The sequence below is a fragment of the Jatropha curcas genome, chromosome 6, assembly GCF_041381405.1.
Source record: "Jatropha curcas cultivar XTBG-Jc1 chromosome 6, XTBG_Jcur_1.0, whole genome shotgun sequence".
Taxonomy (NCBI): Eukaryota; Viridiplantae; Streptophyta; class Magnoliopsida; order Malpighiales; family Euphorbiaceae; genus Jatropha; species Jatropha curcas.
This window is the reverse complement of record NC_143156.1, coordinates 3,638,149-3,664,075: the sequence shown is the minus strand read 5'-3', so window position 1 is coordinate 3,664,075 and position 25,927 is coordinate 3,638,149. Positions and strand designations below refer to the sequence as shown.

The window sequence follows — 25,927 nt, the reverse complement described above, 5'->3', positions numbered from 1 at the left end:
TCAAGTATTGACTTTTAACTACTGATTTTATATTCTTTAAAAAAAAAACTACTAATTTTCTTTTTTATGAATTGTGTTAGGTGGGTGGTGTGAAACATATTTATTGCTATATAAAAGAAAATTATACAAAATACTTTACATTGTTAAAGATTTATGAATACTTTTTTTTTTTTGTAGAAAACTTATTGACTTATTGACTTAGTAGTATAGGTAAGATATACCAAAAAATTTATAATATATATAGTTTATTAAAAAAAATTTGATTAATCTAGATGTACATAAAAAAATACATATTAATATACGTTTTGTTTGATTCAATTCAGTTTAGAATATTTTGATTTCAAAATCATAAACTGAATTAATTTTTTTATATTTTTATATTAGATCAAATCACAAATTTTTTTGTAACTGTGTCTTTAGTCAAATTAATTATTTAATAACTATTAACCGATAGTTATTCATATAACGGTTTAAATGCTATTATAAAATTTGTTATCAATTCTATAATTCACAGAGATAGCGTTTTGGTTAAAGCTATTGTTGTCGGAACCTAACCTATATTTGAGCGTTGAACCATTTTAAATAGTTATGAACGCTCCTACTTTCTATCTCAGTTTTCGACTAATATTTCATCAGTCGGTCGTTTAATAATAAGACGGTAACTTACACATAACACAGGTATAATCTTGTGGCAGGTGACTTGATTATGTATTCTAATGGCGGTTTTGTAGCACAGTGATAAGATTTAAGGATGAAAATGATAACAGATAGTTAGAATGAAGGTCATGGTTGACAAAACATGTTGAAATCATGTCTTACTTTTTAGGTCTTTATTAAATTCTTAAATTTAGTGTAATTAATATTACTGATTGACAAAGATTCTCCCATCTTGTTTCCTTCTTTGCAGTTGATGATGCTCTAAACCACCCTTACTTGACACTTTATCACTGTAAAAATGAGGAGCCTGTTTGCCCAAGCCCTTTCAACTTTGATTTTGAGCAGCCACTATTTCCTCTGGAAAATATCAAGGAACTCATCTGGAGTGAATCTGAAAAGCTCAATCCAGATCCATGAAAATTATCTGATGATACCTATTGTATACACTATTGAGAACATTCCATATGATTTCCAATTCATGTTATAATTTTTGTTTTTAAGTTAATTTTTAAGAGGTGGTTTTTTTAAGGAATAAAAGGATACTCTTATTAATGCACGATAGAATCAGAAATAATAATATCAGTTTATTAGCTTGTCTTCTTACAATCATTTATAATTCTACCAAACTCTGAATCATCCCGATCTGTAGAACAAAACGCTCGATTGCTTTAACATGCTGAAGTTTGATCCAAGAAAAACCCCAGCAATGCCAAGCACTTCAGCCATCTGAGGAGTGTTTAGACCTGCAGTAAGTCCAGATAAGCCGCAACAAACTGTCCATTAGAATCCCTGACAATGGCCCTAAATTCATACCATTATGATTTGGAAATATGGTAGTTTATACGTTGCACTTGAGAGAGCCAGCATGCGGTGGAATCCAACAATGAGCAAATATCGAAGTACATGTTACTGTACTAGTTTCTTTTGCAGATTTCCAGTCATTAAGGCAGCGTAGATCAAGAGAAACAACCATGGAGGAAGGGGCGTGCGGGTGTGAGGACTATGTTAGGATATATTATAATAAGTATTGATATGGGAGCTTTATTGTGATTAGTTGCAAGTACATGAGAAGTAATTAATTAGGTGTTGAACTGATATTAGTGTTGAGCAGGCACATTGTATGTACTCTTGTATTGAGATATTGAAGGTTAATAAATTAACGAATGAATATACTATCCTCTTTTCTATTCTCTCTCTCTCACCCTTTCTTTTCTTTTCTCATCTTCCAAACACTACTGTTATGTTATTCTCGCATGAACAGTTAGGATCCATTGTATATGATCCTAACAGCGAGTGTTGCCATATAAGAAGATTCCTGTGATACCAAATTAAAGATTCTAAGCAATTACATTTCCCAATCCAAAATCAGCAATTTGCACCATATATCAAATTAAATCATACATCGCTTTTTACTATAAGCATTAATCAATCCATTTTGTCGTCAGTTCATGACATATTTTTCTCATTCTGCTTGCAGGTGCTGCTGATTGCTTTCACCTCTTTACAAATGGATGCTGTAAAAGCTGGGCAGCAGTTGGACGTGCCTTTGGATCAATTTGTAGGCATTTCTCGATAAAGTCACGTGAAGTATCAGAGAGAAAATCAGGAACATCAGGTGGAATGCCTTCTCCAATCCGATACCATATCGTCCAGGGTTCTAAATGACAATATGGATATTCTCCAGTTAGCATCTCTAATACGGTACAGCCAAGGCTCCATATATCTGCTTCAAGTCCATATCCTCCTTGTCTTGTCGAATCAATGACCTCAGGAGCGGACCAGGCTGGAATCGCTCTGCTTGAGTTGTGGAGATTCTCTGAATCAATTACCTTTGCCAATCCAAAATCAGCAATCTGCACAACTCCTTTATCATTCAACAGTATGTTTGCACATTTGATGTCTCCATGCATAACATTTTGCTCATGGAGATACTTCAAACCTTTCAGTATCTGTTGTGTGTAGCAGGACACTCGGGCATCATCAAGGATTAATTCTTTATGAACTTTATCGAGAGACCCTCCACTTACAAACTCGTGAAAAATATAGAGATTTGCTTCCTCCTTTTTTGTGCCAAAATATTCGACTATATTTTCGTGATGTAGTTGACGTAGTGAACCAACCGTATGCTCAATTGAGCTGACTTTTTGTGTGTCTTCAAGTGGAACTTTTTTTGCAGCAAAAAGGAATCCGTTGGGATCAGCAGTTCCTTTGTAGACTTCTCCAAACGACCCACTTCCCAACATTGAGCCCCTTTGCCAATTCCTAAAGTTACGTTCTGGTTTTTTGACCTGCCAAATTCATCACGCTTGCTTTAGTTCTCAACTAGTCTACAACGGTGGTAGATTAAGTTTGCAGATTTAACAGCAGTTTAGAACTTTTAGCGCTACTGTAACCTGAAAGGGTAAATCCTTGCAATACTTGAAGACTTGTGGAGAACTTTTAGTATAAATAATTTACTCTTACAGAAAAAAAAAAAAAAAAAAAATCAAAACTTGGGGAAACCAAGTAAAAACCAGAAAAGTCCTTACCTCCTTGCCGTGAGACAATGGAGGATCGATGCGTATCTCCTTCTTTCTTTTCCCACTACTATTAGATAGTACTGAACTTGTCGAGGGTCCACACAGCACTTGATTAATGTCTTCATATTGTAATCCTTTGAAAGACAACAATTCTTTGAATGACACGCCAAAAACACTGGCAACTCCTTGAGCAAAAAATGATACCTGTTTAAGATATATTAGCGGCAAATTAAGTTCAAGAGCCTTACTGTATCACAACCTATCTCGAAAAAATCCCAAATGTTCGGAATTATTGAACTTACCAGCAGATCCTTATTAGACGTATAAGACATAGATGAATTGGCTAGCTGCGTTAGGAACACACCGTCCAATGCGACACCTATTCTCACTTTATGTATTAAAGCTAATGCAATCACTTTGCCAGCAAATTCCACAAATTCATAGTGGGAGGGTTCAGGATTGAATTCTGCTTATATAACATGTTTATAAGTAAGGAAATGATATTAATTTCACCAAATAAACAGTCTTGGATTCTAATTTCGTTAACTAAGTTACCATTTTGGGATTGAACTTACCAGGATTAACATTGAAACTTGGAGAATCGCCTGGATGTGCCAGGAAAAGGGGATTATTTGGGTTGAATATAACTTCACATGACTTGCATAAGCAATCCTGTAATACTTGAGGATCTTTAAGACTCTTATGTTGGAATGCCCTAAATTGATCTGTGTCCAAATCTTGAGACCAGAAAACTAGCTTCTTCATCAACTCTGCATCTGTAGATTCCTTAACACCAGGGATCATCAACATGGCCAAGTGCATCCTGGAATCACTATCAGTTACATCGTTGTGCTCAAGAAGCCATTGATAGTCATAGCCATCTCTTCTCTTAGCGAATCGAACAATTAGAGCACCTAATGGAAGCTTTGCACTTTTTAATACACTCCAAAATTTATCCCGAGAATGGGGGCAAAGTCTAGAAATGAAGTTCAGTTCTTCAAAAATGGCAAGGTACATAGACCATTCAGGCTGGACTTCTTCTCCATTAACTAGAGATTTTTGTACTGTTCCAAGCAGGAACTCAATGTCATGCAACAATTTAAAACAAATATAACGAATAGACAATTTTCTTCCGTCATTTTTATATCTACCTGAAGAAATGGGCGCCGCATTCCCCTTGTCTTCTTGATTCTCTTTCTGTTCCTGAATAGCATGGTAATAAAGGCGTGAAAATGCCTTGAAGTCACGAAAATCACTTATCAGTGAGTCCATTCTCTCCTTGGTTGAAGGTGAATTGATGCACTGATGCAAACCCTTCAGCAATCTATTTGCCAAATCGTCAAAAATGGGTAGAATTTGCCATTCCGGGTAAAATATTTTATACGTATCAAGAAGCACATAATTGGCCTTTTCCGCCAAATCTTTTAAACTGTGAAGACTTAAAACATATAAAGAATCCTTACGACAAACCATCCTCCTCAAAACCTTGCATAACTGTAGAATTACAGAAGCACGTTCATCAAGAAAACCTGTTGTCTTTTCAGCAACCATCAAATGCAACAGATACCTAATATAATAGTCGGCCTTCTTGCTGTCTTTCCTATTTTCTGATGCATAAAGCCCAGTCAAATGGCGAAGAATACAAGACCGAATTAGTGTGTCCAATGGCTTGGGATCTTTCAAGTTGCCGAAAAAATTGTACATATAGCAGCTCATGCAGCCATAGCCTATAGTGGATTCCCCATGGCACATCCTATGTAAGATTGAAAATATTGCCCTGACCTCATTCGATGTAACCGGAGCCGTAGCCGGAGCTGTAGTCGGATGCGGAGCCGGAGCCGGAGCCGGAGCCGGTATGTTCTGTCCATCAGATGAGGGTAATGACTGTTCGGCTCCGTCTTTTGCCATAACGGAAGAACAACCGGATTGATGTCAACGGCGGTGAGTGATGATCTTCTCAGTGGAACAAATTATATCCCTAGGCGAACTTTTATATATAAGATCAAAGTTAAAGAATGGTCCTTGAATACTACTATTTCAGTCTGAACTTGAAGAAAGACAAACAAACAAAATAATAATAATAATAATAATTACAATAACAACAATAATAATACATATCTCCAAATTAACAGTTTTTTACTTTTTTTTTTTCATTTAAACAATCAAAATAGCGTTCAATATTTTATTTTAATTTTACCATTTTCTGTATATTTGCATTAACTTTGAATTAAAAGATAATTTAATTAAGGAAAAAGCACAGTAGGATTCATGTGGATCGGGAAAGATAACTAATTTATCTCAATCTTTTTAAAAAAATAAATTAAAACATTTTTATAGTTTACTTTCGTCGGTCTATAAGATTTTTCATCTATTTTTTGTATTTTTGCCGTTAAGTATCTTATAAAATAACGAAAATATCTCTTTTAAACCATAGAGATCGTACTATAATTTTTTTTTATATAATATTTTAGTATTTCTCATTAAAACTCTATGTTTTCTTATTAACTTAATAGAAAAGATTCAAAAAATAGATTAAATTAAGGACATAATAGTATAACGAAAACAAAATATAGAGACGAATTGATATATTTTGAAAAAGACAATGAACTAATTATATTTCGTAAACCACAGAGAACGTAATGTACTTTTTTCTTTAGTTAATTACTCTTATTGTTTTTAAAACTTGACGTGGTTTGATTTTTTATTTCTCATAAAAAGTTAAAAATGGTCAAATTTACCACTACAGGAGTAATATCAATTAAGAAACACATCTAATGCTAAAAGAGAAAGTGTCAAAAAATTATTAATGCTGAGTTATGTGTATTCCATATGGGTCAAACTATAAATGTGAGGTGTTAACAATATTTTTACACTGAATACATAAATTTACCCCTGAACTTTGTAATTTTAACTTTGTGGCACTCAGAATTTTGTAGATGACCTATCTTGCATTTTAACTTGTAAATTTTGATAATATTACACACTTTTTGACACTAATATCAATATTTTTTAGGATTTTTAACTTTTATCTGTAAAATATTAACTTAATATATAATTAACATGACTTTTAAAACAATAATTTTAATAAATTTCAACTTTTTAACGAATCTTTATTTTATCTAAACTTTTGCAAGTTGAAATATTCAATAAAATAAATTTGAGAATTGAAATGCTTAACATATGTAATTTTATAAGTTAAAGTATTTGATAAGTCAAAATAAAAGTTAAGGATACCACAAGTATCAAAATTCACAGGTGAAATTTATGTGAATTTTATGTATTTCGCCAATATTTTTACAATCAACCAATGAATCACAATATAATTTTCTTTTTATCTCTTATTCTTCCTCTTCTCTTCTCCTCTCTCTCAATTTTCTTATGTTCACATTTTCCTAAAACCCTAATCCTTCAATTCTGTCGTGATCTTATGACTAGAGATCTTGACATCAAATAATAAGGGGTTTTGATTAAAACAGTTCAAAGAGGTGAGGAGAAAAAAAAAAAAAGTCATGCGAGGATGAAAGAACAAACGACTAATATCCTTTAATGCAATATATATAAGATATTTTAGTATTTTCATTTAAATTTAACGGTAAAAATAGAAATATTTAACAAAAGGATTGATTTATTAAACATAATCAAAATATAGATATAAAATAATATATTCTCCACTAAGCAAGGATAAAATAGTTACTTTTGAAAAAAAAAAAAACATAAAATTATAATTTTTCCAATTACAATTAACCGTAGGTATGCTATTATCTTTAAAAAAGCAGATTAAATGGCACAAAGCAAACTTTTCTATGTCCTTCTACACCTCAATTTCCAATAATAATATTTTATTTTCTTTAAAATTTTGTCCTTTTCAAAAAAAAAAAAATCATTATATCCAAACAAAAGTGTGCAAAATAGCGCAAAGAAAATAGACAAATTCTAATTATTTTTTCCTTCCTCCATTGTTATGGTTCCTCTCCTTTCCAAACAAGGGGTAAAAGAATTGATTGCAACTTTCCCCTTTGTTTAAAGGGCAAGTAACCTTCCACCTCAACCTTTGTTTTAAGCTTAATAGAAAAGAGAAAAGAAAAAAGTTTGTTCTTTTATGTGTATTTTTGTCTTCAGGCTCTCCCGATTTCGGCATCGGACAATCAATGGAATTTAGCAGATATACGCAAAATTAAGAAGATTGGGGAGTCAAATGGTATTGTGTGGTATTGTGTGGTTAGTGGAACACAAGAACAAGGAACAGTTATTTGCATTTAAGGTATGGCACATTTAACCCTATTTTTGCTTTTCTCAGTACCTATTCTCTCCTTTATGCACTTAAATATGAAAGCATGAGAATGATTTACCTACACTATGACCAGTGTAAAAGCTTACCGATAGACAATAATAATACAAAGTGTTTTGTTATTTTAAATTTTTTTATTATTTACTACTCTTTTATCCTTTTTTAATTTTTGACACTCAATTTGGTGTCGATGAAAAGTCTCATCAATTTTAACCTGTATTTGTATTCAGGTTATAAAATTGAACCTCGATAAGACTGCACTGAAATTAATTACCCAGGAATTGAAAATTAATCATTCACTGGAATGTCCATACGTTGTCAAGTACTACGAGTCTTTCTATGCCAACGGTGAATTTTCAATTCTCATGGAGTACATGGATTGCGGAACTTGGGGAGATCTTCGGAAAAAAGCCAAAAAAATTCCAGAAAAGTATCTTGCAGCCATTAGTAAGCAGGTGAAACATTTTGGAATATCATACAATTTATAGATTTCTATATTACATCCATTTGTTTTCCTTATTCCTTTTCCTACTACTGCAGGTGCTTGAGGGTTTATCGTATCTTAATCATCACGAAAAACACATCATTCACAGGGACTTGAAACCCTCCAATTTATTGATAAATCAGAGAGGAGAAGCCAAGATCGGTGACTTTGGTGTGAGTGCAACTGTGGCAAAAACCTATGGACAAGCATCTACTTATATGGGGACAAGTTACTATGTGGCTGTGAGTATTTAGCTGTACCTGTGGTGATGCTGTTTTTTTTTTTCCTCCTTTTGTTAGAATCTTTGCACTTACTTATTGCTACAAAGTTCCACAATTGTTCTGCTTGCACTTGAAATTTCATACATGTGTGATTGTTTGTTTCGTAGCCTGAGAGAATTGAAGAACAGAGATATGACCACAAAAGCGACATTTGGAGCCTGGGTTTGGTATTTCTGAAGACTGTTGTTAACCAAGAACCACCTCGTGCACCTTCTAATCAATTTTCTCCAGCGTTTTGCTTCTTCATATCTTCATGGTAAGTAAAGATTATGGTGCTTCCATAAGACTTATTTACAAAATAATTTTTGATAGTGCTTTTCATGTTTATTATATAATATCCATAACCTCTATGTCTTTGCATATTTATCATCCTGGAGATCCATTCTTATGAGTATGAAGTAATCTGGAAGAAAATAAACTGTTCAAATTACACTGGTGCCTGTTATTGTTTTCCGTTCTTTCTAATTTTGAAAATTGTGTATATACATTATATAATAGTTGGTTTTTGCATGCCATTTCTGTTCTCTTTTTAATTAGTTATATTTCCCATCCTGGAATTAATTATCCTTTTCAGTTTGAAGAAAAAACCAGAAGACAGAAAATCAGCACGTCAACTTTTGGTATAGGAAATTATATCTTTTCATTCTTTTATATAAACATATAAACATGTGCCGATTGAGACCTTTCAATGCAAATACCAGGAAGATCCTTTCTTGAAAAAGTATGAAAGTCAGCGAGTAGATCTCTCAGCTTTCTTCAGAAATGTTCTCCACTCTTCTGAAACTTTTGGTAGGTCCAATTTTTTTTTTTTTTTTTTTTTTTTTTCTTTTGTTAAATCCTATCTTGAAAATCTTCTTATACTTGTGAGTTTAATCCACATCCTATTGAGAGTCACACCTCATAGCTGTAGTAAACTGTGTTAGACAAAAGTTTAACCGAAGGCGGGTAGCAGATGGTGATCAGGTGAGAATATGACCTCGAACTTTTCTAGAGATGTTCATATTTATAGCATGTCCATTTACCATTGTGTTCACCCTAAATTGGATGAAAGAGTGATAAGTGTAGACTTTAATTGAGTAATGAAACTAACATGTTTGAATGTGTAGACTCGGAGGAGTCATTAATTCAGGTTTAGATATTTAGGCCTTGAAAAACCGCCAACCTAGAAGGAAAAACACAGGCGTTGAAGGTGAAGAAAAAGATAAGAAAGCAGGAAATAAATAATAAAGATTTGATAGAGAAAATTTTTTCCTGAAATCGACCAATCTTGTGTTTTCGTTTGTGCTCATTTGTCTGTTTTGCAGAGGCAATTGAGAAGTCTATTTGTCCAGAATCAGCTTGGCCGTTTCAACTAGAGTCAAAGGAAGAGGCACCAACTCCGAAAAGAAAATCAAATGTACTACTCGGTTTGCCATTATATGATTCTCTTTCTCTATGTACTAACTTCCGGAAATCAGCCTGGCTCGAAGAGTGAAATAACTAGTGCTTCCATGCCGTCTCCTCAGATAGAACAAGCAACATCTTCACCAAGATCGATGAAGATTAAATACATGGGTTCTGAGGTAGGAGTCTCTTCCAAGAGAAAGGATAAAGAGGTGACAGATGAACCAGAAAAAGTAGTCTCGTCGCTTTCCAAGAAATCTTCGCGGGTCAATCTTCAACTTTTAGCTATCCCTCCACAGTCGGTGGTTCAGTCTGACTCTGAGAGTGTCCGATCTATTGTGGCAAATGTGGTCATGGAAGTGTCCTCTCCCAAAACTGATAAACCTATAGTAATTTCTCTTTAACCTCTTATTTTTCAATGCCAGCATGTATGGCTCTATGATTTTATTCCTATTTTATTTTGGACAAATAAAATAAATGTATACATGTTTTAAATAATTAAAATAATCAATTAAGTAAATAACCAAAATCATTTTTCATTTTATAATTGATCCCTGTGAATTTTCACATTCTGATGTTAATAAATTTTTTCGTATTGACTAAATATTTTAGAGTGCCCCAAAAATTTTTTACCATTATTCAGCACTTAAAAGGTTTCGTATTGACTTTCAGAATTTATTTCAGGAGCTAGGTCCTAACATGCTTGATTTCTTTTCTTCAATCAATGATTTGGCTGAAGAGCCTGGTCAGGATGAAATGAAGATCATAGATGTTCCTAAAAGTCCTCCTGCGCCTATTGGTCATTCTAATGATCTTTCGATCAAGCTGAACAAAACAATGGACCGAGTTCGTGCCTTTGCAGAGCAAGGCCTTGCTTTCATTCTAGACGAACAACAAAGTAACCAATTTCTGGAACACACCAAGTTCTTGGCGGAGCATTCTAGTGATAAATATCTTTTCTCGGAGGCCAAAAACCAAGTCAAAACAATGGCCTGTAATTTTACTGCTATAGCCAATGACATTGGATCGGCTGCTTTTTTTCTTTCTGAGCATCAAACAAAGCAGGACGAACTGGTTCATTGTAAGGCAACCCTCGACCGAGTCAAAAATGAAGGTATGGACAAGGTCCGAAAAGGTGATGACTTGAAGGCCAAAGTAATAGGACTCACATTTCTGCTATTGCTAGGCACTGAAAATACTATAAAATTGATTTCTAGATGAACGTCACTAATGTTTAGCTGCTTTGATGCTTTTATGATTAGGACATGTGAAATTCACCTACTAAGTCTTAGACAACAGAAAGCTAGTATACAGGGAAAAGCCCTTACCTTTTGGTAATGAGACAACGGAGGATCAACCTCGGCTTCCCTCTCCATTTTGCCATTAGTATTTTCTGCACTATGATAAGGTCTTTGGGGTCCATGCAATACTTGATTAATATCTTCAACCTCTAATCCTCTAAAACACATCAATTCTTTGATTGGCACACCAAAAACATTGGCAAAGCCATTTGCGAAACATGATACCTGTTTATATAGTCGTAGTCATCTTTTCTATCAGCGAATCGAAGAACCAGTGCACGTATTGCAACCCTTTGACTTCTTTTATACGCCCCAGAATTCTTTCTCTGCACCCTCAAGAAATTTAGAAATGAAATTCAGTTCTTCCAAAATGGGAAGATACAGAGACCATTCCGAACGGACATTTTATTCATTAATCTTTTCTTCCTGTGTAAGGTCATTGATCTTTCCTTCGCCACTATGGTCTATCTGAAGTGCTTTGAGCCGGTGCTCCATCTTTACCAACAACTTAAGAAATACAGAAGGTAGAGAATCCATTTTTCCTTCACAAATGGAATTACTCTCTGGAGTAGGAGAAGAGTTAAATTCTTGAATTGCCTGAAACGGAAGGCGTGAAAATACATTTAAGTCCCTAAAATCACTCAAGAACGACTCTGCGTTCTCCTTGCTTGAAGGTGAAGTGGTGCGCCAATCTAAATCCCGAACCAACCGGTATTGCAAATCTTCAACGATGAATGGAATCTGAGAAATCGTTTCCATTTTATATTTAAAACGGAGCACGTGATTTCCCTTTTCAGCTAAATATCTTAAACGACGAACAACCGCTCCAGGTTTTTATCTATTGTTTGAGGTGCTCAACAGAACAACTGCTCCAGGTTTTTATCAGAAAAACTAAATTTTTTGGTTCAGTTCAGTTGTGTATGCAGACAAATGTTGTTCTGGTGGACTGTAACTGATTACATTTTCCTTACATTTGACTCAATGGCTTTGTCTTACCAACAATGGAAAGGAAGATGTGATTTTTTATTTCCTTCAGTGCTGCCAAGAATTCCGAGAGAGGGGAGGAAGTTGCCATTAAGAAGATTGGTAATGCTTTCGATAGCCAGAGACGTGCTAAAGGGACTCTCCGAGAGATTAAGCTTCTTCTGCACATGGACCATGAAAATGTGAGGTTCCTTGCTGTTGTGATGCTCATGAATTGACTTATTAACTCTGTCATATTGCTTTCTAGAGGTGTCTTCAGTTTTTTGCTCTGTTTGAGTCAGATATGGCAGCAATAATTTGTGTAGTTCTAAACTTTCCATTTCTTCTTCACTCCATGATACATGAGATCATTAATTTAAGTTAAATTTTCATTGTTGCAAATAAGTATTTCGATTAAAGAACACCTGTATTTACAAACAAAACTGGGTTTTAGGGTGAGAGCGAGTCACTGATACAAAAGCAACAGGAGCGGACACAAAACACACATCAAATTTGCTTGCGGTAAAACAATTTCTCAATCAATCAACTCCTTCTTTTCACGGTACGATCTCTCGGTCTCTCTCTGCTTTCTGTCAATGTACAATAGAAAATAGGAAAAGAACTAATTCGCTTTCTACTTTTGTTTCGCTGTTTTCTTTGCTATTGTGGTTATCCGCTTTCGATTTCGCTGTTCATGTTAGCTTCGAGGGTTTTCTGTTCTGTAATATATTTGATAATTTCATTTCGTTGGGTTGATGGCGACTATTTCGGGTTTCGACAATGTATTTGTTAATTTGGATATATTTGTGTTTCGACAATTTGAAATTTTTTTAAAATTTCATCATGAGCGTGTTTTTTTCTTAAATATTTGGTTCGTCTTGGTTAATTGGCAATTCTGTTTGTACTCATTAGAAGAAATAGTTATGCTTGCTTGTGCTCCCATTTTGTGTTTATTTACATCTTTGGTTGGTGGAATTGAGGATTTTTGATTTATTTTTTTGTTACTTTTGCGTTCTTTTATGTTTTACATGCAAGCATATATGGGGATATGCGGCTGCATAATTCTTGCATTTTGGTCCAGCAAATTTGTGCATTTCGGTTTACAAATTAACAGAAAATTTTTGCACGCCCCTAATAACAGACTAATGCTATTTCTCAATCTTGCCAGCGGAATCAATGAGAAGAATAACCAGTGTTACTCTACGCTCCTATAGCAGCAGCTTATCCCACCTATTCCTCACCTCCAATTTCATAAAACCTCTTTCTACAGCTGCTCCTACAGGTTCACCTCTCTATCACTTTGCTATTCTTCAAAAATTCTGTAGTAGAGTATTCATCTTCGCTTTCTCGGCTATCTGTTAATGTTGCTTATTGTGTTTTTTATTGTTTTTTTGGCATTTGGACAGGTGATCCCAGTGGTGATAAGGGAAATCCTAATTCCTTTGAGTCCATTGATGAGTTTGAGTTGCGAATATTTAATACCTCAGATAACAGTTCCTTTTACCGAAAGCTTGATAGAATTGAGAAAGCTCGTAAATTTCCTGTTCTAGACTGAGTGAAGGAAACCGTCGGCAGACTTTGGATGGCCTAGATGAGAGTTTTAACTCAGTATCTGATGGCATGGGTGGAAAGTTGAAGGAAGCGGCCACATATGTTGAGTTTGATCCTAACGAAATAGACAGTTATAACTATGTTTTCAGATCAGATATGAATTTTCATCATGGATCAACTTATGACGTTAAGGCGTGTAGTAGAATAGCCGTGACACTGTACTTAGAATATTGCAGTTTGAATGTTATGAGTTTCTACAAGTATTTTCAAAGCATAAACCTTTTTAACTATATGGTACTTTATGTTTCTTTCTGATTGAAGAGTTTTGATATAGAACATAAGCTACAGCTCAATCAGCTGCAGCTATGGCATGAAAAAAAAGTCAGGCGGACATATGTTCAATTAATGGTTTAGGTATTAATTAAATTGTATTTTGTATGCACTATGCATTTTGTATTTTTACTGTTTATAGATGTTGTCCATAATTGCATTAAGTCATACAGTACATGTTCGAACTGGCCGTTAAACCTGAGACATACTGGCGATTATGAAAGTGATGGTTTTTCAATTGATATCTCTTTTGAGGAAATTCCTTGGATCATAGAAGTAGTAGGATTTCTAGGTTAATCTTGTTCTGTCTTATAAATGTCATCAATAAGTGTGCTCTCTTTTCTCTGGCACTCTTTTGCTGGTGCCGTTTTGAACATTTTGTGCCTTTTTAATGCACATGTTTGTCTTGTCTCAAGGTTGCATGCTTTTGCAGGATCTCGATCTTAAAAGGCCAGGAAATCGTAAACCTCCTAGAAGACAGGAATTTGAAGTAACAACGGAGGAAGTTCTCAGAAAAGCTGATTTCCGGGTGAGCTTTGCGTATAGTTTTTGTTTCATGTGCTACAACTAGGTTTAAACTGATGCTGCTATTTATGATTTGTTTAAAGCCTGTAACTGTAAATGCTGTTTATGAGTTGCTTATATTAGTACCTGGATTAGGTTTTGTATTCCCATTGATTATGAGTTAGCCATTGCTCTTATAGCTGTTGGCTCATCAGCTGGATTGGTAATTTGGTGGGAATAGAACACCATCTTACTTAATGTAATTGCAAAATTCAGGGAGCATACATCTTGCATGATACTACTTCAATGTTACAAAATGGTAAGATGTCCGTGCTTATTGCCATAGCCAATCAAATGATCCTCACCAGTCATCAGCCTGTCTACTAAAACTAGTTAAGACAATATAAATCTCTAGAACTAGAAAAGCCAGATTAAACTAGATCAGCACATTCAATTAACTGTTTACAATCAATTGAAATTTGAAAATAAATACATCTTTGAAAACATTGAGACAAAAAGTTGCCTCCTAAACTAAAAGCCTAAAACAATCCAGTTGGATTCATTCTCAGATTTGATGCTTGTAATATGTGGCAGAGAGTTTATCAGACAATGATAGATAATGAATGGGACAATAAAAAGCAAAGATTTTTTTTTTTTTTTTCTGAGGAAGTGTTTCTGTAAGAGAACTTAAGGATGTGTATGTGTTTGTGTTTTCTGTTCTATATACTCAACAGAAGAGAATGACAAATTCACTAAGAAAAAGATTCTTAAAAGAATCAAAGAGGATGTCTATATTTAAAAGCTTTTCTTTGGTCTGAAGTTCTGAATCTTCTGTCAACTGATTCTGTAAATGTCTCCATATTCATATTTGTGGCTTATAACTTGATAATAAAAACTAAGCCCTTAAGAGTATCTATTATAAAAAGATTTTGATTTTAAATCTTTTTCGAGGTAATGATGAGAGATAGTTTCCTCAACCTTATTTTTATTGTAGTGGGGATCATGGAGGTTGCAATTTTTTTTTAGATGGTGCTTATGTCTCCCTCATTTAACTTTTTTTAGCTGTGAAATATCAATTTGATATGCGTCCTTACCAATATACACCCATGTAGAATAAGATATTTTAACTATTATTTAATTAATTCAACACCTATTGTTATTTACCCTTGTTTAGTATAGATAAATCTGCATTATAAAATATATTTCAAAATGATATAATTCTGTCATAAACCCCTTGGTTAGATGCCTGGCTCCTGCTGCTTTTGTGATTCTCCTTTTGCTGCCTCTTCCTAGAATAATTTCTTAGTTGAATGCTTTTACTTTTCATTTATCATTTTTCAAAAACTAGTTCTAAACATAAAATCGACTTGTGACTATCCCAAATTAATCCTTGAAATTGTGGTGTGAATCTAAATTAAGTGGAAAGTTTTTTGTGCAGAATGTTAGATTCCTTGCAAAATTCATAACAGAGGCTGGAATTATTATTAAGTGGAGCCAGGTTATGTGCATTATGGAGTGCAAGTAATTAATTTTTTTTAGTATTTGATGATATTAGTGATTGGAGCTTTAGGTTTGGATTTTAATTTATTTTAATTTTAATAAAATACCCAATATATATATATATATATATAAATTTTTACTTGAATTTTATTATATTTAATAAATATTAAACTATGCAATGAGTTTTGGTGGGCAGAAGTTACCCATAACTTTACATCCATGTCCAACACAAACCTAATAAAAATAATTAATTTGATACTCATATATTTAATCAACACCTAAACCTGCTTTAAATAGATTTTTAGGTTGGGTACCCCCACGAAACCTCAACTTGCTTCCATAGCTAGCTTTCATGTACTATTTTGACATTTTGACTATAATTGTATTTTTTTTCCTAAAATATATAATATAATTTTGCATACAAAAATTAATTTCGTTGGATCAAATATAACTAAAACAAGTAAACAGCTAGGACTATAAACAAATCAATTTTACTTTCGATAATACAATTTCTCAATCAATCAAGCTCTTCTTTTCGCGGTACGATCTCCTCTCTCTTTCTGCTTTAGCTGTCAATGTACAATGGAAAAAAAAACTAATTTCGCTTTCTACTTTTGTTTCGTTCTTTTCTTTGCTATTGCGGTTATCCGCTTTCGATTTTGCTGCTCAGGTCAGCTTCTAGTGTTTTCTGTTCTGTAATATATTTGATAGTTTCTTTTCGATGGGTTGATGGTAACTATTTAGGGTTTCGACAAATGAAAGTAGTGTTTAGTGCCGTATGTTTACTTGTTTATGCTTATGTAATTGAGACATAATGGGTTTGCTTAGGATTTTGTTTTCTAGTGTTATGCATTTTAGTTTGTTAAGCTGTTGTCAATGTATTTGTGAATTTGGATATATTTGTGTTTTTTTAGTTTGATTGGGAGATAGATAAGTGCTAAAACAACAAATCTAAAAACTGCAGTTCTACAACTTCATGGAACACTCCATTTCTTCCTCTCAACATGCCTGAAATGGATTGATATGAAAATTTCCAGAATCAATGGAAAATTTACTGACGTGCTTTTCTTACCTTTTCATGACTGAAGGTGTTTTCACAAAGTAAATTAACATGGTTGATCTAGTACATTTGGAAGTTAATTTTTGCAATTCATGGTTTGAATGAAAAACAAAACCCTTGACAACATTTTTTGGTTACATAGGACCCTGCCTTGGGTCAATAGGGAACAAGACCAGACATAAATACTTGTTGCCACTTTGACTTGTGTGTTGTGTTCAATTGTATTGCGAATCAAGTTTGGTGCCACCAATGGAATGGTGGTGCTGCAGACACTTCTATTGATTCTTCACTACTAAATAACAACAATGGAAATGATTTCTGTTTGTTCTTTTTCCCAAATGGATAAAATATGCTGTGATAGAGAAAAATTAGACATGGGACCCTGCCTTGGGTCAATAGGGAACAAGACCAGACATAAATACTAGTTGCCACTTTGACTTGTGTGTTGTGTTCAATTGTATTGCGAATCAAGTTTGGTGCCACCAATGGAATGGTGGTGCTGCAGACACTTCTATTGATTCTTCACTACTAAATAACAACAATGGAAATGATTTCTGTTTGTTCTTTTTCCCAAATGGAAATAATATGCTGTGATAGAGAAAAATTAGACATGTTTTGAAAAATAACCATGGTGACATTGTGTCCTTACTAAGCTGTAACCTTCAAGGATGAGGTGATGCCATTCTTTATAGGTTTTTCGTGCTGCAGTTGTGGCTTTGAGAAGCACTGTGCCTCTTTTACTTCATGCCTTTTCTTGAACAGCAGTGCAAGGATAATGTCCTGATACTTTAAAGGCATCAAGAATACCGAAAAAATAAAAAATGTTTGTTTTTTTCCAGCTGTTTTAATTTTTTTTCCTTAAGAGGCTTTTCTTTCTTGTGCATCTTAGAACTTTGATGTGATGATTACAGATGGACACAAAAGATATCCTTTTCATATGTGGTGGGGCATTTGTTAATTTGGAGAAAACCATTTCAGAAAGGTAATTTCCCTATTTAGATGTGTGCTCATAGCATTTGTTGCCGAGGATTTCTTGACTCTGAATGTTCTAATTCTTTTCTAAGACGACAAGATGCTTCCATTCGCTTTGGAGCACCAGTTCGTGCAAACATGAGGACTGGTGGAAGGACTGATGCTGCTGTGACATCATCATTGCTGGAATCTGTGAGAACTAAACCCCTATACCTAGTCAAGTTTTCCTATTATAATATTTGATTTTTTTTGGTCCTTGGGTTGATATCACTTTGGCTTATTCTAATAATTATACATTCTCCTGAACTAATTAACTCAAGAGCTAGGGAAGGGGTGTCGCTTCCTAGTCCCTTCAAGTAGATACTCAAGTTTTGTGTGGACTTTCAGGTAGAAAGTGGTGATCTAATCGCATACGGCCTGATTCCTGAATTTGTTGGACGCTTCCCGATATTAGTGAGCTTATCAGCATTGAATGAGGACCAACTGGTTCAGGTATTTTCCACCTCTTTGATGCCATATGTTTTTCCTTTTTCTTTGATGATTGCTGTGGCGGTTCTGTTTCCTGATTCATGTAGAATTTTATCTTTTGTGTTATTTTATGGGGTGATAATGCTTCTTCCACTTGATGGGCATGTTGCAGGCAGAGAAACTTGCAATTTCAAGTTAATGAGCTCAGTTTTTTTGAAGGAAACTGACAAAATATGATGCAATTTTTGTTGTTCCATAGGTCCTTATGGTGCCAAAAAATGCTTTCGGAAAACAGTACAAGAAGATGTTCAATATGAATAATGTAAGTTTTTGTTCCTTGCTATGCATGGGAAACCTTTCTGCTCTCTTCTCCTTTTATGTGTAATAATTGATGCTGATATATGGGGCCAATTATGCTTTGCTTGTCATCTCTATAATCTTTCAGGTCAAACTGCATTTTACTGAGAATTCGTTGAGATTGATTGCCAAGAAAGCAATGGCTAAGAACACCGGTGCCCGAGGATTGAGAGCTATCTTAGAAAATATTCTTACAGAAGCAATGTATGAGGTATACTTCGATTTCAAATTCTACCACTCTTGATCCGTCGAGTACATTAAATGTTGGGAGTATATTTTATTTGTTATGCTAATTATTATCTGGTTACAGGTGCCAGAGAACAAGACAGGAACCAATTATATTACTGCAGTTTTGGTTGATGAAGAGGCTGTTGGGTCAGTGGATGCACCAGGATGTGGAGCAAAAATTCTTTATGGGGATGGTGCAATTGGGTGTAATTTTCACCAAATGAAGTTAACAAATTCTAAGGTATTGCATACTTGCAACCCCTCTTTCTTTACTAGAATTTATATTGAATTCACTGCAATGCTGTAAGATTGTCTGTCATGATTAACACTCACTACAGGATAATAGTCGGGTTGCAGAAGGAGTCATCGGAGTGTGAACCAGAGTTTCAATCGAGAGCCCTATGCCTGTAACTAATTAGCTAGCCTGTGTATATTATGTCTACATGTATACTTTACATGATATGATTGCAACGCAAAAGCCTAGCAAGTTCGTATTAGTTATGCTCGCTTTCTGCAAGTGAAAACCAAAAACCAAGTTTAGTTTGACAGTGAATGAAGTCATGATAATGATTGTGGATTGGTTCATCAATGGAGATGCAGCTGGGGAGAATTGGGAGCTGGCCCTCGATACTAACTCAAGTAGCTAGACTCAACATCAAAGAGAAAATTTCAGATCGGAAGCAGAACAACAGAACTTCCCAACCCTTCTTCATTAGTTGATGGCACTGAAATATAAACCTAGATATTGCAACTTCTTATCCAGGTTTAAGCAACATTTTTCACGGTACATTGAAAGAATTTTCCCGAGTTTGCCTCAAATAATCATTGACGTTTTGTAGTACTTGTCTTTCATAAGTAACGCTTTTTTCCATGATTGTTATATGCTTTACAACACCATGTATATATAGTAGCATAACTAGCCAAATGCCCTGCAACTCCATCTACAATATAACATAAGAACTGTATCAATAGTGAATGCAATCACGTATAAAGGAAAAATGGGGAAAAAGAACAAATGAAATAACCTGCAATATTGGATTTAGGCGATTCAACTGCCACCTAAGTAAGATATCAAAGTCTGGTTGCCTTGGCATAACGTCCTCTTTCAAATGGTAATCCAAACTCTGTCCTGATACCTTCAGTTCTAGCCATTCTTTGGCCTACAAAAAAAAGATGAAGAAGAGAAAAAGAAAAAAACCTAGTTTGACGATTCATCTACATCTCTAAAATGAGAGTGATTTTATGCCATTTGACTACCTACCTCATGAGGAGAATTGACCCATTGAGACGACGCTAATTTAATATTACAGAATCTAGGAAAACACATTCGCAGCAGGATATCTTTTCCCAGAAAAAAAGAATACTAATTATATCAGTAGCATTTGAAGAGCATTTGAATATGCTCCAAAATAGAGAGAGGATATGCAGGTAATAATATTGCACGTGCAAGTCCTCTCCTTACAGTATCTCGATCAAAGGGATTGTCAGCCATATCCTCCTCTGTTGAGTTGTTTATCAATTCCTCATCTGGTGCTGAATCACTCACAGTCTATTTCTACACATGTGAATTGCTGTTTTTTAAACATTATAAGAGGTTCAAAACTCTCTATTGGTGTGGCTGTTTCGTAACTTCCAAATGATGCTGTTGGACTGGAGCTATCAAATGATGTAGACTGTACAGACTTAGTTGCTTCAATTGACATAGCTGTAAAATAACCAAACAAGTATTTATCTGTTTGCATCAAAATATTCTGGTTAACAATTATATATTCTAATTTTAGCAATGTTAATGATCCTAAAAACAACAGATATTTTATCAATGATAATGACAAATAATAATATTCTATAATAAAGGATGAGCAATCTAAAAATAAATCTGAAGCAAACCTTTAGCACTAAAGAAAAAACTGCTGTTAAACATTGAGTAAATTCCACAATTTAAGCTGAAACTAACACGAAGTTTGGTATGTTCTGCTGCTTGCTATGACCTATTAACAAATCTATGCTTTAAAAGCTCGGTGGCAGTCGGACGTTTCTCTGGATTAACTTGCAGGCATTTCAGAATAAATTTCTGCGAATCCTCAGAGAGAGTCTCAGGAATTTTAGGCAGTATACCTTCTCCAATCTGATACCATATCGTCCAAGGTTCTAAACCATAGTACGGGTGGTTTTTAGTTAACATCTCCAAGACAGTGCAGCCAAGACTCCATATATCAGCTTGGAATCCATTCCATCCTTGTCTCTTCAAATTAATGACCTCAGGAGCGCACCAGGCTGGAGTCCCTCTACCTGACTTGCGAAGAGTCTTCAAGTCAGTTACCTTTGCTAATCCAAAATCAGCAATTTTCACGACTCCATTCTCATTCAACAGTAAGTTTGCACATTTAATGTCCCCATGCACAACATCTTGCTCATGGAGATACTCCAAACCTTTTAGTATCTCTTTGGTGTAGTAGGACACTTGGGAATCATTAAGGGGAAACTCTCGATAAACTTTCTCAATGGAGCCCCCATTTACAAACTCAAGAAACACATAGAGATCTGTTTCGTCCCTTTTTGTGCCAAAATATTCAACTATATTTTCATGACGTAGGTGACATAATAAATCAATCTCACGCTCAATTGAGCTGACTTTTTGTGCATCAGTAAGTGGAACTTTCTTTGCAGCAAAAAGGAACCCATGAGGATCAGCCATTACTTTATAGACTTCTCCAAATGACCCACTCCCCAACATTGAGCCCCTTTGCCAATTCTGAATATCACGACCCAGTATTTTGACCTGCCAAGTATTCAACATGTTTTCTGCATGAGTGCTAAAACTTCTAAACTCATCTCAACTTGGTAGATTAAGTTCTTGCAAGTTGAATAGTGATTAGTACTGATGTGAGAAAACTGGTCTTCAACTTATTGGAGTAAGTTCTTGCAAGTTGAAGATGAATTGAGCACTTTTGGCACTATTGTTGAAAGTAATAGGACTAACATTTCTGCTATTGTTAGGCACTGACCAGTACTATTGTTAAGAATCCCAAATTGAATAAATAACCATCTATGAAAAACATACAAGGGTGGAAAGTTGCCTACCTAATTGGTTAGTACTAATATTTTAATATTGGTTGGCCCAAGCTTAAGAACCCTTCTAAAAATTGTAATATGGTACCATAGCATTGGCTGAAGTCCAGTTTTGTCACATTAGTACCAATCACAATTTAACAATAACAAAACTTAAACTAGGAAAACTATAGAAGGGCTGAGGAGACCCAAAACCTACAAAGTCTAGGTTGAAGTCCAGTTTTGTCACATTAGTACTAATCACAATTTAACAATAACAAACTTAGACTAGGAAAACTATAGAATGGCTGGAGAGACCCAAACCCTACAAAGTGTTATGCAACAGAAAGCTAGAACATACATAGGGAAAAGCCCCTACCCTTTGGTAATAAGACAATAGAGGATCGGTATCAACTTACTTCTTCCTTTTGCCATTAGTACTGTCTGCACTATGATTAGATCTCCGGGGTCCATGCAACTCTTTATTAATGTCTTCAATCTCTAAACCTCCAACAAGCCTCAATTCTTCGATTGGCACACCAAAAACATTCAAAAAGCCACTTGAGAAACAAGATACCTGCTTGTGGATAACAGTGGAAAGTTCAAGAACCTTGCGGTATCACAAATTCTCTTGAAAAGAATCTCAAATCTTGTGAATTATTGAACTTACCAGGCTCTTACTATCCAAAGACGAATCCTTCAAGGGCGATAGCAACTCTGGATCCAATGTGACACCTACTCTCACTTTATATATCAAAGCTAATGCAATCACTTCTCCAGCAAATTTCGCACATTCACGGTGAAAGAATTGTGGGATGAGCTCTGTTTATGCACATGTATATATGAAAGAAATGGTATTAGTTCCATTATATACTAGTGTCATTATTTCAGTAATATCGTATTCAGAAAAAGCAAGTTTGGAAATTTACCGTGGTTCAGATAGAACCTCGTAGCATCATCTGGACGTGCCAGGAAAAGGGGATTTTCTGAGTTGAATATAGCTCTACTGGACTTACACAACCAATCCTTCAAAAATTGAGGATCTGTAAGTTCCTCATTCACGAAAACTCCCAACAGATTAGCGGGTAGATTGTTTTGAGACCAATCAAAAACCTTCTTAATCGTCTTCACATCAGGTTCTTTTACTTGAGGTATCATCAACAAGGCTAAATGCATCCTGGATTCAGAATTAGTCACATCATTATGCTTAAGAAGCCACCCATATTCATAACCATCTGTTCTACCAGCGCATCGAAGAATCAGTGCACGTATTGAAACCTTCGTCTTCTTTAATACATCCCAAAATTCTTCGTTTGCATCCTCAAAAATTTTAGATATGAAATTCAGTTCTTCTAAAATGGCAAGATACAGGGACCACTCAGGTCGGACATTTTCTTTGCCAATATAGTCTATTTGAAGTGCTTCAAGCAGGTGCTCCATCTTATTCAACAATTTACGAAATACACTATTTAGAGAATCGATTTTCCCGTCATAAATAGAATTAATAGCTGGAATAGGAGAAGGGTTCAATTCTTGAATTAAGTGACAGAAAAGGCCTGAAAATACCTTGAAGTCCTTAAAATCATCCAAAAACGACCCTGCATTCTCCTTGCTTGAAGATGAAGTGTTGCACAAATCTAAATCCCGTATCAACCTGTCTTGCAAATCTTCAACGACGAATGAAATTTGGGAAATTGTTTCCATTTTAAGCTTAAAACGGAGCACATCCTTACGCTTTTCTGCTAATTCTCTTAAACGACGAATCGTTAGTAAGTAGAGAGGATCCTCACCCTTGCTGCTCAAAAACAAACATAATTCTAAGACGACAGAGGCACGTTCGTCAAGGCAACTAGTTAGATGAGTCGAAGCAATCAAATTCAGCAGATATAGAATATACTCTTTGCCTTTCTCTCTGTGCGTGGTGATATTTTCGCATTTGTACAGTGCAACGAAAGTCTCTAGAATACCAGACTGAATTAGTGTTTCATATCGCTCTGAAATGCTGAAATCGTCAAGAAACTTTTCAGTGAAGCTGGTTATGCGATCATCCTCAATGGATTCGCCTTGACGTATCATAGCTAACATTGAAATTATGGCCTTAATGTACTCTGACGGATCAACCGACGATAACGAGAGTTTGATCATTTTCTACGATGGATGAACAAGGGAGAGCAACGATGACTGAGAAACGACGACTGAAGTCTTGATTTAACAACATTGATTTATTAAAATATTTAAAAATATATATATAAGAAAAAGAAAAAGAATGTTTTAAAGAAAAAACATGCGAAAGAAAAAGAAAATACCACGGAGAACGCAGCATCTCCGACAGCAACCTCAGCCATCACCTCCCTGCCACTGCCGTTCCCTCTGATCTCTCTCTCCCTCTCTCCCTCTTTTCGGTCACTTGAGCTCCTTGCTCCGTCTCTCCACCGCTTATCTTTCCTCCTCTTCAGACGAGTGAATCAAGAGCCAGCTGTGATTTCACTTCCACCGGCAGCCTCCTCCTGCGCTTCCCTCTGTTTTCTCCGGCCAGAGCAACTAAAGATCGGGCGATTTGCATCCTTCCACTGCCGCAAACAGCTTCGCCAGCCCCTGTGTTCAATTAGTTTCCGATCAAGCTAACGCCGACTGAACTGGATTTGGGTGTTTTGGGTTTCGCGATTTTTTCGTCATCCAGATCTATCAAATTGTAAGTCTTGAACTCTCAAAAAAAAAAAAAAAAGAAAAGCAAAATAAAAAAAAAAGAAAAAAAACTGTAAGTCTTGCGTCTGTGGCATGTGAGCTGTCTTGCATTTTTGCATGAGTGGCTTTTTTCTATTGAGATTATGACCAGTTTTCTATGTGCATTCGAACTTGGATGCTATGAGGTTTACTTTACCTGCCTTTTGGCACCCAGAGGCTCTCCTTGAACAATGAATATCCTTTGTTGGAACTGTGGCGGACCTGACAATTCTCGAGCAGTAAATGCACTTTATGAACTTATTCGATGCAATAAGCCAATTGTTATTTTTCTGTCTGAAAATCTAGTTGCTTTGAATAAAATTGAGCAGCTCCGATGTAGATTTCATTTCGATTGTTGCTTTGCCGTGGACGCAGTGGGACGTAGTGGTGGTTTAACAATTTTGTGGAATTCTCAGGTTAATTTAGAAGTTATCCGATATTCTTCACATTTTATTGATACAAAAATTAGGGCGGCTGAAGGCTTTATTTGGCGTCTCACTGGTTTTTATGGTATGCCGGAAAGATACCGTCGGCAACTTTCATGGAATGTCCTTCGCTCCTTAGCGGGGTTGGAAAATCTTCCCTGGTTAATTTGTGGAGACTTTAATGACCTAATGTTCGCTGAAGAAAAGAAATGGCGTCATCCTCACCCTCCATGCTTATTACAGGGTTTCTCGGATACCGTGGCTCACTGTGGTCTAGTTGATTTGGGAATGTCTGGGTACCCTTTTACTTGGGCTCATGGTAGTGGTCATCACCGGGTTGAGGAAAGATTAGACAGAGCTTTGGGAAACATCACTTGGCAGAATCATTTTCCAAATTATCAGGTCCAGAACTTAGTATCAAGTAAGTCTGATCACTCTCCTCTTTTTATTCTTACCTCTCCCAAAACCGACAGTTTGAGACATCACCGTTTTCGGTTCGAGAATATTTGGCTAGAGGAATCTGATGTAGACGTTGTGGTTAGAGATAGTTGGACTTGTCATGAGGGCGTTGATGTAATAGGGAAGATAAAAACTTGTGGAGAACGCTTACAGAGCTGGGGTAGGAGATTAAAGCTTCGGTTTAGGTAGGATGCAAAGAAGTTGACAATGCAACTTGAGAATCTTCGGATCAGAGGTAATATTGAACAGTTTGAGTTTGTGCAGCGTACGCTTGATGAGGTTCTGCACCGTGAAGAGGTTTTCTGGTCTCAAAGAGCGAAATCTCATTGGTTAAAATCTGGGGACATTAACTCTAGGTATTTCCATGGAACTGCTAAGAAACGGAAGAAGTCAAAGCAGATTTTTCGATTGAAGGATGCAAATGG

The 25,927-nt window shown here is 35.4% G+C and overlaps 4 protein-coding genes across 24 annotated transcripts; 2 read left to right on the top strand and 2 right to left on the bottom strand.

The window, feature by feature from the left end:
• Positions 1–1,978: 1,978 nt before the first annotated feature.
• On the bottom strand, positions 1,979–5,228 carry LOC105631568 (uncharacterized). The gene is made up of 5 exons (XM_089723331.1): positions 4,328–5,228; positions 3,752–4,240; positions 3,479–3,642; positions 3,186–3,380; positions 1,979–2,945 (listed from the first exon to the last, which is right to left on the bottom strand). Exons 1-5 carry the CDS (start codon positions 5,082–5,084, stop codon positions 2,151–2,153), a joined length of 2,400 nt encoding a protein of 799 aa, XP_089579457.1. The 5' UTR covers positions 5,085–5,228; the 3' UTR covers positions 1,979–2,150.
• Positions 5,229–7,065: 1,837 nt separating this feature from the next.
• On the top strand, positions 7,066–19,717 carry LOC105631713 (CLP protease regulatory subunit CLPX1, mitochondrial). Of its 12 annotated transcripts, none has more exons than XM_089722896.1 (14): positions 7,089–7,437; positions 7,695–7,919; positions 8,005–8,190; positions 8,337–8,485; positions 8,804–8,849; positions 8,931–9,018; positions 9,534–9,625; positions 9,735–10,001; positions 10,297–10,726; positions 11,950–12,079; positions 13,045–13,158; positions 13,283–13,557; positions 14,191–14,286; positions 17,530–17,644. In XM_089722896.1, the coding sequence occupies exons 1-11, from the start codon at positions 7,372–7,374 to the stop codon at positions 13,088–13,090; spliced, it is 1,725 nt and encodes a 574-aa protein (XP_089579022.1). In that variant the 5' UTR covers positions 7,089–7,371; the 3' UTR covers positions 13,091–13,158; positions 13,283–13,557; positions 14,191–14,286; positions 17,530–17,644. The 12 variants fall into 12 exon arrangements, with proteins under 12 accessions (XP_089579020.1, XP_089579023.1, XP_089579022.1 ...); XM_089722895.1 differs by lacking the exon at positions 17,530–17,644 and adding an exon at positions 15,700–17,523; XM_089722894.1 differs by lacking the exons at positions 14,191–14,286; positions 17,530–17,644 and having other exon boundaries at positions 7,066–7,203; positions 7,296–7,437; positions 13,283–13,747.
• Positions 19,514–24,920, bottom strand: LOC119369061 (uncharacterized). Of its 10 annotated transcripts, XR_016321317.1 has the most exons (7): positions 24,201–24,769; positions 22,824–24,042; positions 22,565–22,716; positions 22,314–22,471; positions 20,108–20,551; positions 19,872–20,006; positions 19,514–19,787 (listed from the first exon to the last, which is right to left on the bottom strand). XR_016321317.1 is itself a non-coding variant. In XM_089722908.1 (6 exons), exons 2-6 carry the CDS (start codon positions 24,237–24,239, stop codon positions 21,541–21,543), a joined length of 1,653 nt encoding a protein of 550 aa, XP_089579034.1. In that variant the 5' UTR covers positions 24,240–24,489; positions 24,776–24,920; the 3' UTR covers positions 21,426–21,540. The 10 variants fall into 10 exon arrangements, 8 of the variants coding, with proteins under 8 accessions (XP_089579034.1, XP_089579033.1, XP_089579032.1 ...); XR_016321316.1 differs by having other exon boundaries at positions 19,872–20,551; XM_089722908.1 differs by lacking the exons at positions 19,514–19,787; positions 19,872–20,006; positions 20,108–20,551 and adding exons at positions 21,426–21,625; positions 24,776–24,920 and having other exon boundaries at positions 24,201–24,489.
• Positions 24,810–25,691, top strand: LOC105631711 (uncharacterized). The gene has a single exon (XM_012213884.3). It carries the CDS (start codon positions 24,810–24,812, stop codon positions 25,689–25,691), a length of 882 nt encoding a protein of 293 aa, XP_012069274.3.
• Positions 25,692–25,927: the final 236 nt, after the last annotated feature.